General features: G+C 46.0%; 2 protein-coding genes across 2 annotated transcripts in view; one reads left to right on the top strand and one right to left on the bottom strand.

The window, feature by feature from the left end:
* Positions 1 to 4,566, top strand: part of BOC (BOC cell adhesion associated, oncogene regulated) — a 75,992-nt gene extending 71,426 nt beyond the window's left edge. The window contains exons 16-20 of the mRNA XM_011977210.1: positions 1,081 to 1,302; positions 2,001 to 2,236; positions 2,451 to 2,527; positions 3,040 to 3,230; positions 4,326 to 4,566. Of these exons, the coding sequence (XP_011832600.1) occupies positions 1,081 to 1,302; positions 2,001 to 2,236; positions 2,451 to 2,527; positions 3,040 to 3,230; positions 4,326 to 4,513 (914 nt within the window). The 3' untranslated portion in view covers positions 4,514 to 4,566. The remainder of the gene's footprint in view (positions 1 to 1,080; positions 1,303 to 2,000; positions 2,237 to 2,450; positions 2,528 to 3,039; positions 3,231 to 4,325) is intronic.
* A 5-nt stretch (positions 4,567 to 4,571) lies between these two features.
* LOC105537564 (cilia- and flagella-associated protein 44-like) overlaps positions 4,572 to 13,400 on the bottom strand; it is a gene marked incomplete at its 5' end in the record, with an annotated part of 28,756 nt that continues 19,927 nt past the window's right edge. Inside the window, 2 exons of the mRNA XM_011977211.1 lie at positions 4,572 to 9,403; positions 12,343 to 12,477. Coding sequence (XP_011832601.1) covers positions 9,212 to 9,403; positions 12,343 to 12,477 — 327 coding nt within the window. The remainder of the gene's footprint in view (positions 9,404 to 12,342; positions 12,478 to 13,400) is intronic.

Here is a 13,400-nt window from a genome sequence, read left to right as displayed (position 1 = left end):
AAAGGTAAAGAGAAGGGACGGGTTTGAGTCTCTTTTGTAAGGAGGTGTCCGTGGGACCAGGGACTGCTTGCACACTAGGGCTGGGAGACAGTGAAAGGAGTTTCCAGCTGGAAGTACTGAAACTTATTGAAATGGCAACAGCAAGAAGAGAAACAGGTTTCATGAGAAAGGAACAAGGTAGAACCGCTTGGAGGCTTACCGAGTGTTTGGCTCTTTGGAGACATTGAAATGAAGTGTCTGATAAGAAGCAGGGCTCCTGCCCCAGGCAGGGGGTCCAGGTGGGGAGATTCATTTGGGGGTCTTTAGGATATAGGTGGAAGTCATGGGACTAGGTGAGAATATACAGAGAGTACAGACAGAGGGGAACCAGGAAGGCCTCCCAGTGTCTGCGGAGGCAGACGGCACAGAGAGGGAAGGAGAGGCGTACAGAGCAGCAGAGAGGTGGGGACCATCAGGGGACAGAGTCTGAAAGCCGGGGGAGAAGACGGCCACGAGGGCCAGCAGGGTCAGCTGCACCTCCTAATACTCAGCAAAGCTGAAGTGAGGAGCTGATGGCCTCGACTCCACCTCTGAATTGGCATCTCACATGTACCGTGTGTCCTCGTGAGTCCCAGAACACCCGTCCCCCTGCTGTGATCCATGCTCATACGTAGTACTTCGTGTCTCAGTCCACCAGCAGGCTGCACACTCTTGGGTGTGGGTAAATTCTTCCATTCCCAATTCTTGTTCTGGCTTCCTGCATTTTAAATATTTTCTTCCAAAAGTTCACCAGCTCTTCCCAAAAGCACTACACCACTTCTGCTGGAAGTACCTGGTCCAGCTCTGGTGCATGGCTCACAGGCATCTCAGGCTCTGCTTTGAAATGCAAGGGTCAGGTCTCCGCCACGCCACCAGATTTCACATTAGATGCCAGTTTCATGCTGAGTGTGGACGCCATTCAAATAAGAGATTTTGAGGCCCAATCTAGTGAGTTTGACCCCACTTCCCACACCCATGGAATGGGGGTATTTTTTTTTTCTATTTGTTGTGAAGGAAATATCAAGGAAACATATGCTGAAGTGAGTTTTGTCCACAATACAGCTCGGAAGTCTTCTGGCCAGCCTGGTCGACTGCCACCCCCAACTCTGGCCCCACCACAGCCGCCCCCTCCTGAAACCATAGAGCGGCCGGTGGGCACTGGGGCCATGGTGGCTCGCTCCAGTGACCTGCCCTATCTGATTGTCGGGGTCGTCCTGGGCTCCATCGTTCTCATCATCGTCACCTTCATCCCCTTCTGCTTGTGGAGGGCCTGGTCTCAGCAAAGTGAGTGAGTGACGCTTTCAGTGGGAGGAGCCTGGGCGGGAAATGGGGGCTCCACTACGGAGGCCTGTGCCTAGGTCTGCGTCCACAGAAAGCTCAAGCCCGAGTCCCCCGAAGGTCTCTGAAGGTCTCTGAGGTCAAAGAATACCCGACGACTGGACCCCTCCCCGCAGCTAACAGACCTCGGCTTGGGGAGGAGGAAGGAGGGGAAGTTGGGCTGTCTTCTCTGCACCTTTGGAGCTCGGGACCTATGCAGTGCTATCTTCTTAAGTGTCCGAAGCTGCTCCTCTCACCGCATGTTCCTACTTAGAGTCCATCCTGCCTGTTCGCTGCGTGCGGAGCTGCCTTCAGCTTTCCCCTCTATCCTGCAATCTTTCAGTCACTAGTTTCTGCTTCAGATGGCAGGACATCTGGTCAGCCTGCCTCCTCTAAACATTGCTGCTGCTTTTCACTCGCCACTTCCTGCCCCCAAGCCCTGGACCCTGTATCTCCCCACCCTTCTCCCGGCAGAAGAGTCTAGGTGTCAGGTAGAAGTGGGCACACGAAGGAGACTCTAAGAGAAAATGTTCTCCATCTCCTGGGCACCGTCAACCCTCTGCCTACATCCTTCGACCCTCTGTGGCCAGGAGCTCCTGACGGCTTGTCCAGCCCGTCCCAGGGTCCCTTGGCCTTAGCACACCTTTGTTTTTCTATCCTTCTAGAACATACAACAGACCTGGGTTTTCCTCGAAGTGCCCTTCCACCTTCCTCCTGCCCATATACTATGGTGCCATTGGGAGGACTCCCAGGCCACCAGACCAGCGGACAGCGCTACCTCAGTGGCATCAGTGGACGGGCCTGTGCTAATGGGATCCACATGAATAGGGGCTGCCCCGCGGCTGCAGTGGGCTACCCGGGCATGAAGCCGCAGCAGCACTGCCCAGGCGAGCTTCAGCAGGTAGTGCACTCTTGGGTGTGGATGGCAGGTATGGGACACCCAGGAGGGAGTGACTGGGCTGCCTTGGGGGACCTCCTCCCTCCTAGGGTCTCAGCCCAGGCTGCTGGGCCAGGCTTTCTTTAGTCAGGAGCAGATGCTCCTGTTGATCAGTGAACACTGGAAAGTTACCTGGACTCCCTGGCGTGGCCATCTCATTACTCTTCCTTTTGAGCAGCAGAATGACACCAGCCGCCTGCTGAGGCAGACCCATCTTGGCAATGGATATGACCCCCAAAGTCACCAGATCACCAGGTAACCAGGCTTCTCCCCTTTTACTCCCAAGCCCCACAGCCTCACTTTCCCTTTAGCTCCTCAAATCCAAGGCCAGTCACTGAGAGCCAAGCAGTAGTGCTGTACTCAGGGGTCCCCGGAACTGACAATCATGCCCCTCTGAGCCGTTGCCCTAATAGGCAGTTGTTTCATTTGCAGTTGCGGTGCCCTTTCTGCCTGGGGGCATGGGTTGGCATCTCGGAATCCTCCCTCACTAGGCAGATCAGAAGCACTCACCACAACTGACTTTGCCCATGGGCCCCTGGACACCTGACCTCACATCCTCCCACATGGAATAAAATGGAAATGGACTAGAATGATGAGTGAAAATGATGGTGTGGTACCTCTTGATGTTCAAAGGGGAAAGCAGTCTTTGCCCCATCTGAGCTCTCACCAGCTCTGATGCCCTCAGACAGGGAGACAGCCAGCAGGGGGTGGGGCGACAGGCCCACCCTGCCCGGCCCCACCTCCCCATCTGGGCTTGTGCACTGCAGGGATCCCGAGTCTAGCCCGGACGAGGGCTCTTTCTTATACACCCTGCCCGATGACTCCACTCACCAGCTGCTGCAGCCCCACCACGACTGCTGCCAACGCCGGGAGCAGCCTGCTGCTGTCCAGTCAGGGGTGAGGAGAGCCCCCGACAGTCCCGTCCTAGAAGCAATGTGGGATCCTCCATTTCACTCAGGTTGGTGGCAGGAGCAGGGCAGGGAAATGGAACAGGCTGGGGGTGACATGAGCTAGGCATCCACAAGCCAGTAGTAACGGTCTGCAAAGGTGGGGCTTGGTAAGGAGCCAGCCACAGCATTGATGTGGGAGGGATGGGGCATCGAGGGTGGCTGGCCACTGTCCTTCACTGCTGAAGGCCCAGTAGGTCTGTGGGATGTTCAGGTGGGTTCTACTCCAGCGCGATAAGCTGCGATCCTCAGCCTCTGAGAAAAAGGCCATTTCTCCATGTCAGAGGAAAAAACCCTTTTTGGTCTCTGCATTTCAAGGCCATTCACAAATACCATTTGCCGCTCATCACACTAAGAGGCATTCTCTAATCATTCTGAAATGCCTTGCTTTGTTGAGGCTTGTCTCTTAATTAAGGAATAAGGTTGCCTCAATCATTAAGGAGCCAAATTCTTATAAACATCATCATCATAACTCTTTGTACTTCCACAGAACTTTTTCTCCAAGGAGTTTGGGGCCATTCGCACTAAGCCCATCCCATTGTCTCCCTCCATGCTAGTCTCCTTGGAAATCAGTGGATACTTGGTGCCCTCACCAAGTATCCACTGTTTCTTAGCTTCTCTGTGTGCATGCCCGTGTATAGGCAGATCCTGGACCCTGTCTCTAGGAGATTAAATTTAAAAGATGCTGGGTCCTAAAGCTCGACCCAGCATCATTTAAACTGGACCGTGACAGTCCGGGGGCACTGGATTGTGAGTGGGATAGTTGTAACCAGAAGCCATAGCAAAGGGTGGACTAGCAGCCTAAACACAGAGCAGGACTTCCTTCTGCGTTTCACGGGCTCCACTGACTTCATCTGCTCCTGTGGTGTGGGCTCAGTGCTGGAGTCTCTGCGGTCCCAGCATGAGTGGGAAATGGGTGCAAGTGGCCCTCCCTGTTTCGATGAGAGACCTCGGAGGAAACCGAAGTGCCCTTGTCTCGGTGGTTTCTGTCCTTTCCAGAGCCAGTGTAACCACCTCCACCACAGATAGAGATTGGCCCAGTGCCACTGGGTGTTGGCTCCTCGGTCAGTCTGGATTTTAATGGTTCCTACTCTTTCTTCCCTCAGGGCCCCCATGCTGCTTGGGCCTTGTACCAGTTGAAGAGGTGGACAGTCCTGACTCCTGCCAAGTGGGTGGAGGAGACTGGTGTCCCCAGCACCCCACAGGGGCCTACGTAGGACAGGAACCTGGAATGCAGCTCTCCCCGGGGCCACCGGTGTGTGTGTCTTTTGAAACACCACTTCCCACAATTTAGGCAAAATCCAATATCCCAGAAAGACTATATATATATATATATTTTTTTTTAAAGAAGAGACAGAGAAAATTGGTATTTATTTTTCTATTATAGCCATATTTATATATTTATGCACTTGTAAATAATGTATATGTTTTATAATTCTGGAGAGACATAAGGAATCCTACCTGTTGAGGTTGGAGAGGGAAAAGAAAGAAGCCGCCACCTAAAAGGAGTCCCCCAGGAAAGCACCGCACAGGCTGGCACGGGACAGACTCCTAACCTGGGGCCTCTGCAATGGCAGACGAGGCTGCTGGAGGCCCACAGATAAGCTGGCAAGAGGAAGGATCCCAGGCACATGGTTCCTCACAACCACGAGGTTGAAAAGCAAGGGTCACGGTATCACAGCCTGGAGACACCCACACAGATGGCTGGATCCGGTGCTACTGGAAACATTTTCCTACAATGCCCATGAGAACAGACCAAGATGTGTACAGCACTATGAGCATTAAAAAACCTTCCAGAATCAATAATCTGTGGCAACATATCTCTGTAAAAACAAACACTGTAACTTCTAAATAAATGTTTAGTCTTCCCTGTAACCTTCAACTGAGTCATGTGTGAGTCAGCATTTTCTTTAGATCTTAGAATTCAGTCTCTGAGTATTTGAAGAAGATACCCACTTAAAATATTTTCAGGTCCTTCAGAAATGAGATCTAGAAAAGGTAGCAAAGGTTTCTCTTTTTTGTTTTTTAAAACAGTGAATGTCAGTTGTGCTTGGATTCATACAGAACACATTACTGTCTCGTCCACAAGGGAACCGTTGTACAGCAGACCAGGAAAAACAGATTCACAGTTCTCTTACCAACTGGACTTGAGATGAAGTTTAGGTCATATTGAAGAAATAAAACTAATCTTTTTTATATAGGTGTGTGTTGAAGACCAAGTATTTTCTCCAAAATACGATAGCTAAGTGCTGTGCCACACATGGACATACGGTGCGTGATAAATTCACTTGGTGACTTCCCTTCTTTCCAAAGATACACCAACATTGCCAGAGTAGTTGACTCACTAGTTTAAAATCAACATTTACATACTGTTGTCCAACCAAAGGATCAACCATAGCTTCTTTTTTTAATTGAAATTTTAAAATCTTTAGTATGTGGAAGTGGAACTAGATGGAGACTGATGCTTGCAAATGAAAACCTTACTACACATTTGAGTTTTGGGGCTGGAGAGGGTGCGGGGGGGGCTGTATTTTCTAGATTTCAGTAAAATTGAGTTACAGATGAAATGCCACTTGAGACAATCTCATTAAGTGGGGGCCAGACCCTGGCTTCTAAACCCGAAGAATTCGATAAACAGGGTCCTAGGGAAGCCTGGGGCATTGAGTCACTCTGACTGTTTAGGGCAAGTGCATCCTCTGCTGGCCAAAATAAGTATAGCACCTGCTATTCCTCAGACTTCTACATCCTTTTTCCATCAACAGCTCAACGTCAGAGAGAACTTCTTGTGGAAATGCAGCGTGGTTTTCAGGAAAGCAATATTTTAAAAATATTTTTTAAAAAGAAGGACTGTAAGGAACAGGTAAATGATAGGAAATGAGAAGCAGAGCAGGGAAGAGAAGAGAAAAAATAAGATACTGTGATTTCAGACAACCTGGCATCACGGCCCAGAGCTCACTTCTGGAGTGGGCGGAGCTAAGGCTCTCAGTCATTGCTTTGCTATCCAGAGGCCTCCCAATCTGAGCTGTAACTCACCTTCTAGCCACACTGGTTTTTTACGTTTTTTCCTTTGTTTTTTTCTCCTTGATCTAAGGTAGTTGAAAAATGAATTTTGGTGAGCTTTTCTGAAGTGATATGTGAAACATCTGCTTTCTGCACAGCACTGGAATCATAGCACGCAATGGTTTTAGCTCTAAAGAAATGTTTAGCGCATGGCTCACAGACCTCCCTAAGTGGGGAGCCCGCTGTGGTAGGACAGGCTGGCTGGCAGGCATGAGCAACTCCTTTACTCTGAAGTTGTGACAGAGGGGCTGGACTCTGCGGTTTCTGTTTCTTCTAATGCTGAGATTGATCATTGGCAATACTATGGATGAGAGTTCAGAATAGCCAAGTTATATGAACAATTGACCCACAAGTAACTCAGTGTAGGCTGATTTTTGGCCTCACCCTCAGAGGTGAGGCTGCTCCTCTGGGAGCACAGCAGGAGGCAGGAAAGTGTGCCAGGAGCAGGACAGCTTCCCAGCCACCCACCCATGCCACACCTTGCTGGTCTACTTGGGTTTGAAGCTTAACTTCCCAAAGATTCAGGTGCTCTAACTTAACTACAGATTTAAGACTAAGCCTGGAATCAAGTTGAAATGAACCTAAAGCTATCAACGTATTTTGTCCAATTCAAAATAAAGTAATTGAGTGTTAACTGTCTTGTCAATTCCGCAAACATGCGGAATGAAGCCCTGAATATTGCAGAATTAACTAGTGATTTAGTCTAGCTCAGTTTGGGAATAATTATCCCGATTAGTTTTCCTCTCAGTTGAAATGCGCAGCAAATCCTGACGTGGCTCTTCCATAGACTCTAGGTTCACTCTTGCTGCAATCAGAATCAGAATTTCAGAATGGGAAGGAATCCATTCTACCAGTCCTTCATTTGTCAGGTAATGAGGCCCAGGAAGATAACATAACTTCTCCTGATTCTCTTACCAAGGGGATGGTATCGCCTCTAGACCTTTCTCAGAGACCAGCCACTCTCTCTAGGTAGCTGCTGCTTGCAGCCGCCAGCCCCTACGAAGGCCCCCGTAACCCTCACCTGACATTTACACCCTGTTCAGCCCCCTCCCACATCACATAGGGTCAGCCTGTGACCCATATGACAATAGTGACGGTATGTCACTTCTGGGTTTGGGCTGTAAAAGACTGTGGCTCTTGTGTGCGTCATTCTCTCTTGCTCTCTCCCTCACTCTTGGATCACTTGCTCTGGGAGAAGTCATGTCCTGAGAAGCCCTATGGAGAGGCCCACATGGCAAGGAACTGAAGCCCTGCCTAATGGCCAAGGGAGTGAATTTGTTAGTAGCCCCTCCAGCTCCAGCCAAGCTTCAGATGGCTGCAGCCCCAGCTCCTAGTGTGACTGCAACTCCACGAGAGACCCTGAGCCAGAACACCCGGCCAAGCTGTCCCCAGATTCCTGGACCTCAGAAACCCTCTCACTCCTGGGTCAGATCATAAGTTTGTTGTTTCAAGCTAAGTTTGGGGTAATTTTTTACCACAATAAATAAGACATTCAGGGCTATGACTTGCATATTTTTAAAAATACTCAAAAGGCACATATGGTTTAGGATATACAACAAAGAAAGTGATTTTTTAAAAATAAGTGGGTGCTCTCCAGTAGAGAAGTGACTACATCAGAAATTAATGGTGACAAGTGAAAACAATAAGGTATTCTGACCTCTTAAATAGGAATATGAAGGAATCTTAGGAAGAAAATAGGCCAAGTTGCCACCTCTAAGAATATTCTGATGTACAAAGAAAGCAAGTCCTGTATCTAATTTTGGGGGGCAGATTAGCAGGTTAATCACAGGTGAGGAAGACTTGGCATTGCTGAGTTCCCTTCTATATTTATGCAATGTTCCCTTCTTCACCCACCCTTCTCGGTGACCAGCTTATCCTGGAACAGCCTCAATGGAGTCACTCATTAATACAAAGGTCTTAATCTAAAGAGCTATGCTCTGTTACTAACAGGATTCTAAATGTCAGTGAGATTATCCTTCAGTGGTTACAGCCATGAGCTTCAATGAGCACTTACCCCCAAACCAAAAGGATCCTCTTAAATTAGTTTCAAATGTTATGCATAATCAAAAGTGATTGTGAAAGATGATCTCTAAGGTAAATCTATTTCATTGTCTCCTCGTCTATATCAAAACCAGCAAATGGCCCAAGTAAAACCTGAAGAAAATGGCAGAGGACATGAGAAACTATGGGGAAAACTTAGAATTCTGATGGAGTTGCAGAAATCTTTAGAGAAAAGCCTCCTTATTGACTGTTTTATTAAGCACACCCCTCTGGTCCACTCAGAACTGAGGAGTCTACAAAAACTGGGCTATCCAAGAAGGCTGGTTATTTTCCTGCTTTCTGCCAACCCAAAGCAAACTGCTCTGCCATATCTGTTTGTATTTCCTGACTCCCGAGCCCTCAAATAACTGCTTTATGAAGTCAACAATGCCAAAACTGAAAGTTGCAATTCTGCTCTAAGATACAGTTGGCAAAATGTCTTTTTCTCCTGCATCCTCTCAGAGAACACTTAATGACATCTAAGTTTATTTTCTAAGGATCAAGAAAACAAAGTTTTCTCACGAATTGCTGAATGATAGTTTTTCTTGCCAATGGCTAAAAATTCAGCATACCCCCAAATCGAATTTTCCTAAAACAAAATATATTACAGATGATTTACAGCAATCATGAAACAGCCTTCTGAGACTTCATATTCAATCTAGTAGGTTCAAAACATCTAAAATTATTCAGTTTCATAACAGAGGTTGGGTGCTGCATTCGGTTCTAAGATAACCAAATTGTAGAGAGATTCTTAAAGCTACGTGACTAGATCTGGTTTTAGACTTTCAAACAAGTTAACTTTAAAGTAATAAGATTGTTGGAGGTGACGAGGAGACAGAACTTCAGGTGAGTTATGTCAGAAATCTTGCATGGGTTTGCGAAAACAGCAAACTCAAAGGTCCGCGGGCTGCATCTCTTTCTCTTGTGGAGACCGAATGGGGGGGAGGATAAGACCACCTTTCCTACGCAAAAGAGCAATCTCCTCCTTTAAGGCTGAAATCCTTGCCGCCTGGAGTTGGATCAATTCAGTGACCTCCTCTCTTGCCACAACATCTGCTTCCCGAAGGCTCTGGAAGGCATTGCCCTGTTGAAAGAAAACAGCTCCCTGTTGAAGCATCATTTGGCATGTGAAAAACTCCATGCCTTTATACTGCGTATCTGTGATGAGTGCTGGCCTGACAGTCACCCTAAACAGCCACTGCTCCTTAATCTTAGGAGGCTTCAATTCCTCTGCTAAAATCCCACCATTAGAAATGTGTGCCTTTGGACTAATGAACAACTCTTCAAGTGCAAATCCTCTTTGGATGAGTATACTTTAAGCTAGCTATCAGTCATTCATTACCTGGAGAGCTCATCACTGGAATAATAAAAGACAGAGTATGTCTTCCTTTTTCTGTACAGCCCGTATTTCGGTTCCCAGAATGAAATCTTCTGTTTCCTCATCTGAGTTATTTCCCTGTCCCGCTGAATCCTACTCATGTTTCACACATCACTTTCAGGGAGGCCTTCTTTGCCCCATGGACTAGGTTAGGATTTCCTGCTTTCTGTTTTATTGAAACATCCATTATACATATATATCACTATAATTTATTGAATATTATATGGTTCATTCTGAACCATATAATATTTATGATATTTGACCATTTTTTAAATCTAAAAGAATGGCAACTTAATATGGCATGACCAAAGTGCTTGTTTGATACCTATCTTTCTTGCTAGATGCTGTCTTTTAGAAACAGGGCCCCATATGACTAAGTCTCACCACTCTGCCAATACCTGCCCTAGTGCTTTCTACATAAGCAGATGCTCAATAGCATTAGAATGCATGAATACATCTGTGAAAAGAAACACATAATACTGGTGTGATGCCCACTCTGTGCAAAGTGCTTTGCATATGCTCTCTTATCTAATCCCCAAAACGACTCTGAACTGGGTGGTATCATTCCAGTTTTACAGATAAGGACACTGAGATTCAGGGAGTCATTAACTGGCCAAGTCAAGCTGGAAGCAGGGTTAGAATCAGGTTGCCTGATGCTAAAAGTCCATACTTTTTCCATTACTCCTATGTACTATAGCAGACCTTCATAGTAAGTAAGGGTTACCCAGCACCCTCTGTCTCTTTTCCCTTGCTCACTTTTATTCTAGAGGCCATGAAAGCTAAACACTAACCTTACCCATTTTCTCTTCCAGCTAGAGAGAGCTAAGTGGATATAATCTGAAACTTTTGCTCCTTAATAAAAGGGACAGAAGAGGCTGGTGCATGGATGTGAAACATGGGAGCTGAAGCAGCTGCTGTGTGACTTTGACGGAAACTTTGGGAAATCACAGAGATACGGGCTCTGGCATCATGACCTACAAAACCAAAGCCTGTAGTCATCTTCCTCTAGACTTCTTGTCAAGTGAGAAAAATGACTCCTATTTGTTTAAGGTACTCTTAGTAGGGCTTTTGGTTACTTGTAGCTAAAAGCATGCCTCATATACCAACTCATGCCGAGTCACTCCAGTGGGTTATTTTGAAGTCACCTCACTTTCCCCCCTTCTCCTCACCAGACTCAATCAAATTTTGGCTATTCTTACTTTGAAATGACTTTTGACATTTGACACATTTTTGCTGTCACCAGCTATATCCCAATTCACGCCTACATCATTGTAAGAAGCAATGGAGTCAGCGTTGGAGGCAGACAAACCCGAATTTCAAAACTAACTTCACCATGCATTAGCCCTGAGAGCTTCAGCAGTTACTGAGCTCCTCGGAGCTTTAGAAAGTAGTGTTTTGAGGATTAAATGAGATATCCTATGTGAAGAGGCAATACATGTAAAGATATACTGTGTAAAGAGACAGATACTAGTAACTTCCTCTCCCATTCAACTGATCTCCTGCCTCTAAGCTGTTTCCTCTCCAACGTATCTGGACTGATCAAAGCACATCAGCTCAACACATGTTGACTGACTGCTCAATCTGTGAAGATTTGGGTTAGGTATTAACCTTCTCAAACACTGCCTTGATCCTTCACTCAAAAGTTCTTCAGTGGAAAAAGACCCCTCAACATTCAAATTCTAGTCTTCTTTCACATCTAATCTTCAATTATAAGCCTTCCTAATCTTCCTAATTCACTTTTCATGGAATAAACAGCATTATTTCTTACTTTGGGACTTTTGTTTAGACCAATGATTCTTAAACTCTAGTGTGCCTCAGAATCGCCGGGAAGGCTGGTTCATGCAGACTGCTGGGTCCCTCTCCTAGGGCTTCTGAACCAGTACAACTGGGTTGGGGCCTTAGCACCTGCATTTCAAACAAGTTCCCAGGTGATGCTGATGCTCCTCTTCAGAGGACCAAACTGTTAGAACACCTAGCTTAGACCATTTCCAGGGTGCTGAAAGAAAATATAAAGCAAAGAAGACCAGGAGAAACAACTGGCCTTTTGCAGGTAATATTGTTAAGTATATAACATCGAGTTTAGAATATGCTATACACGTGTTAGGTTCGTAGAGGGCAAGACTTGGATTGGGTAAATATTTATTAAGTATTATCCACCACACACAATGTATTAAGTATAACGTTAGGCTGGCTAAATATTATATAATAGCAAGTTGAAACCCACACAAAGTAACAAGCATTTTAATAAGATAAACCAGGTAGATTTCACCATTCGAGATGCCCACTTCAAGTCAAATGAAATAAGCAGATATTGGAAATAGATGTTTGACACCAAATTCAGGGAATATAATGGTGGCATTATTTATACCTAAGTAACCTTACACGTCTCCAGGACCAAGGCAATTCTATTGATTAGTACGTATATGAGTTCATGGCACCCAAGAGGCATTCAATAAAGCTAGTCCCTCAGGCCCACTGTAATGTGGCTAACACCAACTCAGTGTCCTGAGGGATGCAGATGGTCTGGAAGTGGTCCAAGATCAAGCAAGGTTTGTTTAAATGCCAGTACTTAACATTCTTGTGAATAGCTACCTTTAACAGAGCTTCCTCAATTCTGAAAAAGGGTCTGAAGAAAAAGAACATACCTGCTGATTCTGTAGTGTATTCAACCGAGAATCAAGTTTCTTCTTTTCAATACACAAATCATTCATCTGATAAAGCTTTCTGGTGTGTTCTTTTGTCTTCATCATCAGTTCCCATCGCATTTGAGCAATCTTTTCCTGCCAGGGTAGGAAGATGCAAAATAGATGTAGTGAATAAGAGAAGAAATGAAGAAAAATGAGTGTCCAGATTTGGTCAAAATTATCAGGCAAATGGAAAAATGTGCCCATATGAAAATATAATCAGAAGCCAATAGGAAAATGCAACAGAAACAATTGCATTGGGCCTGGTTTGATTAAAGATAAAAATGTAAGCATGCTCAAGAATAGGAGTAGGTAGAAATAAGATAGATATGGACATCATTGTATTATTGAGGAATGAAATCACTATGCATACTGATTGCTGGTACTCATTACTTAAAAGGAAGGATGATAATTTAAGCAGCTAACTTTTCTATATTGCTCTTTCTCCATCGTTCCCCAGTCTTGGCCCTGGACCCTTAAGGTAGATGGCTTCAATGGCCACACATATGGTATAATGGCTTTCTTTTGTTTTCTTATTGCTCCATTAGTTGCTCACTGCAATCTCAAACTTCTGGGCTCAAGTGATCCTCTGCCTAAGCCTCTCAAATAGCTGGGACTACTGGTGTGCAACACCACACGCAGCTAATTTTTTTTATTTTTTGTAGAGACAGTGTCTCACTATATTGCCCAGGCTTCCAACAAATTATTTTAGACTGCATATATTATTGCCAACATTCCCTTAATAGGGACCAGTCCCACTGACATGAACACTATTTGCTTCTTTAAAGTACAGTGGTACATGTTGGATTAGAAAAGTTGAGATGGGGGGGCAGAGCAAGATGGCCGAATAGGAACAGCTCCAGTCTCCAACTCCCAGCGCGAGCGACACAGAAGACTGGTGATTTCTGCATTTTCAACTGAGGTACTGGGTTCATCTCACTGGGGAGTGCCGGACGATCGGTGCTGGTCAGCTGCTGCAGCCCGACCAGCAACCAGCCAGAGCTGAAGCAGGGCGAGGC

Source organism: Mandrillus leucophaeus, unplaced genomic scaffold (genome assembly GCF_000951045.1).
Source record: "Mandrillus leucophaeus isolate KB7577 unplaced genomic scaffold, Mleu.le_1.0 Scaffold1745, whole genome shotgun sequence".
NCBI classification, from domain to species: Eukaryota; Metazoa; Chordata; class Mammalia; order Primates; family Cercopithecidae; genus Mandrillus; species Mandrillus leucophaeus.
This window is presented reverse-complemented; position numbering and strand designations above follow the sequence as displayed.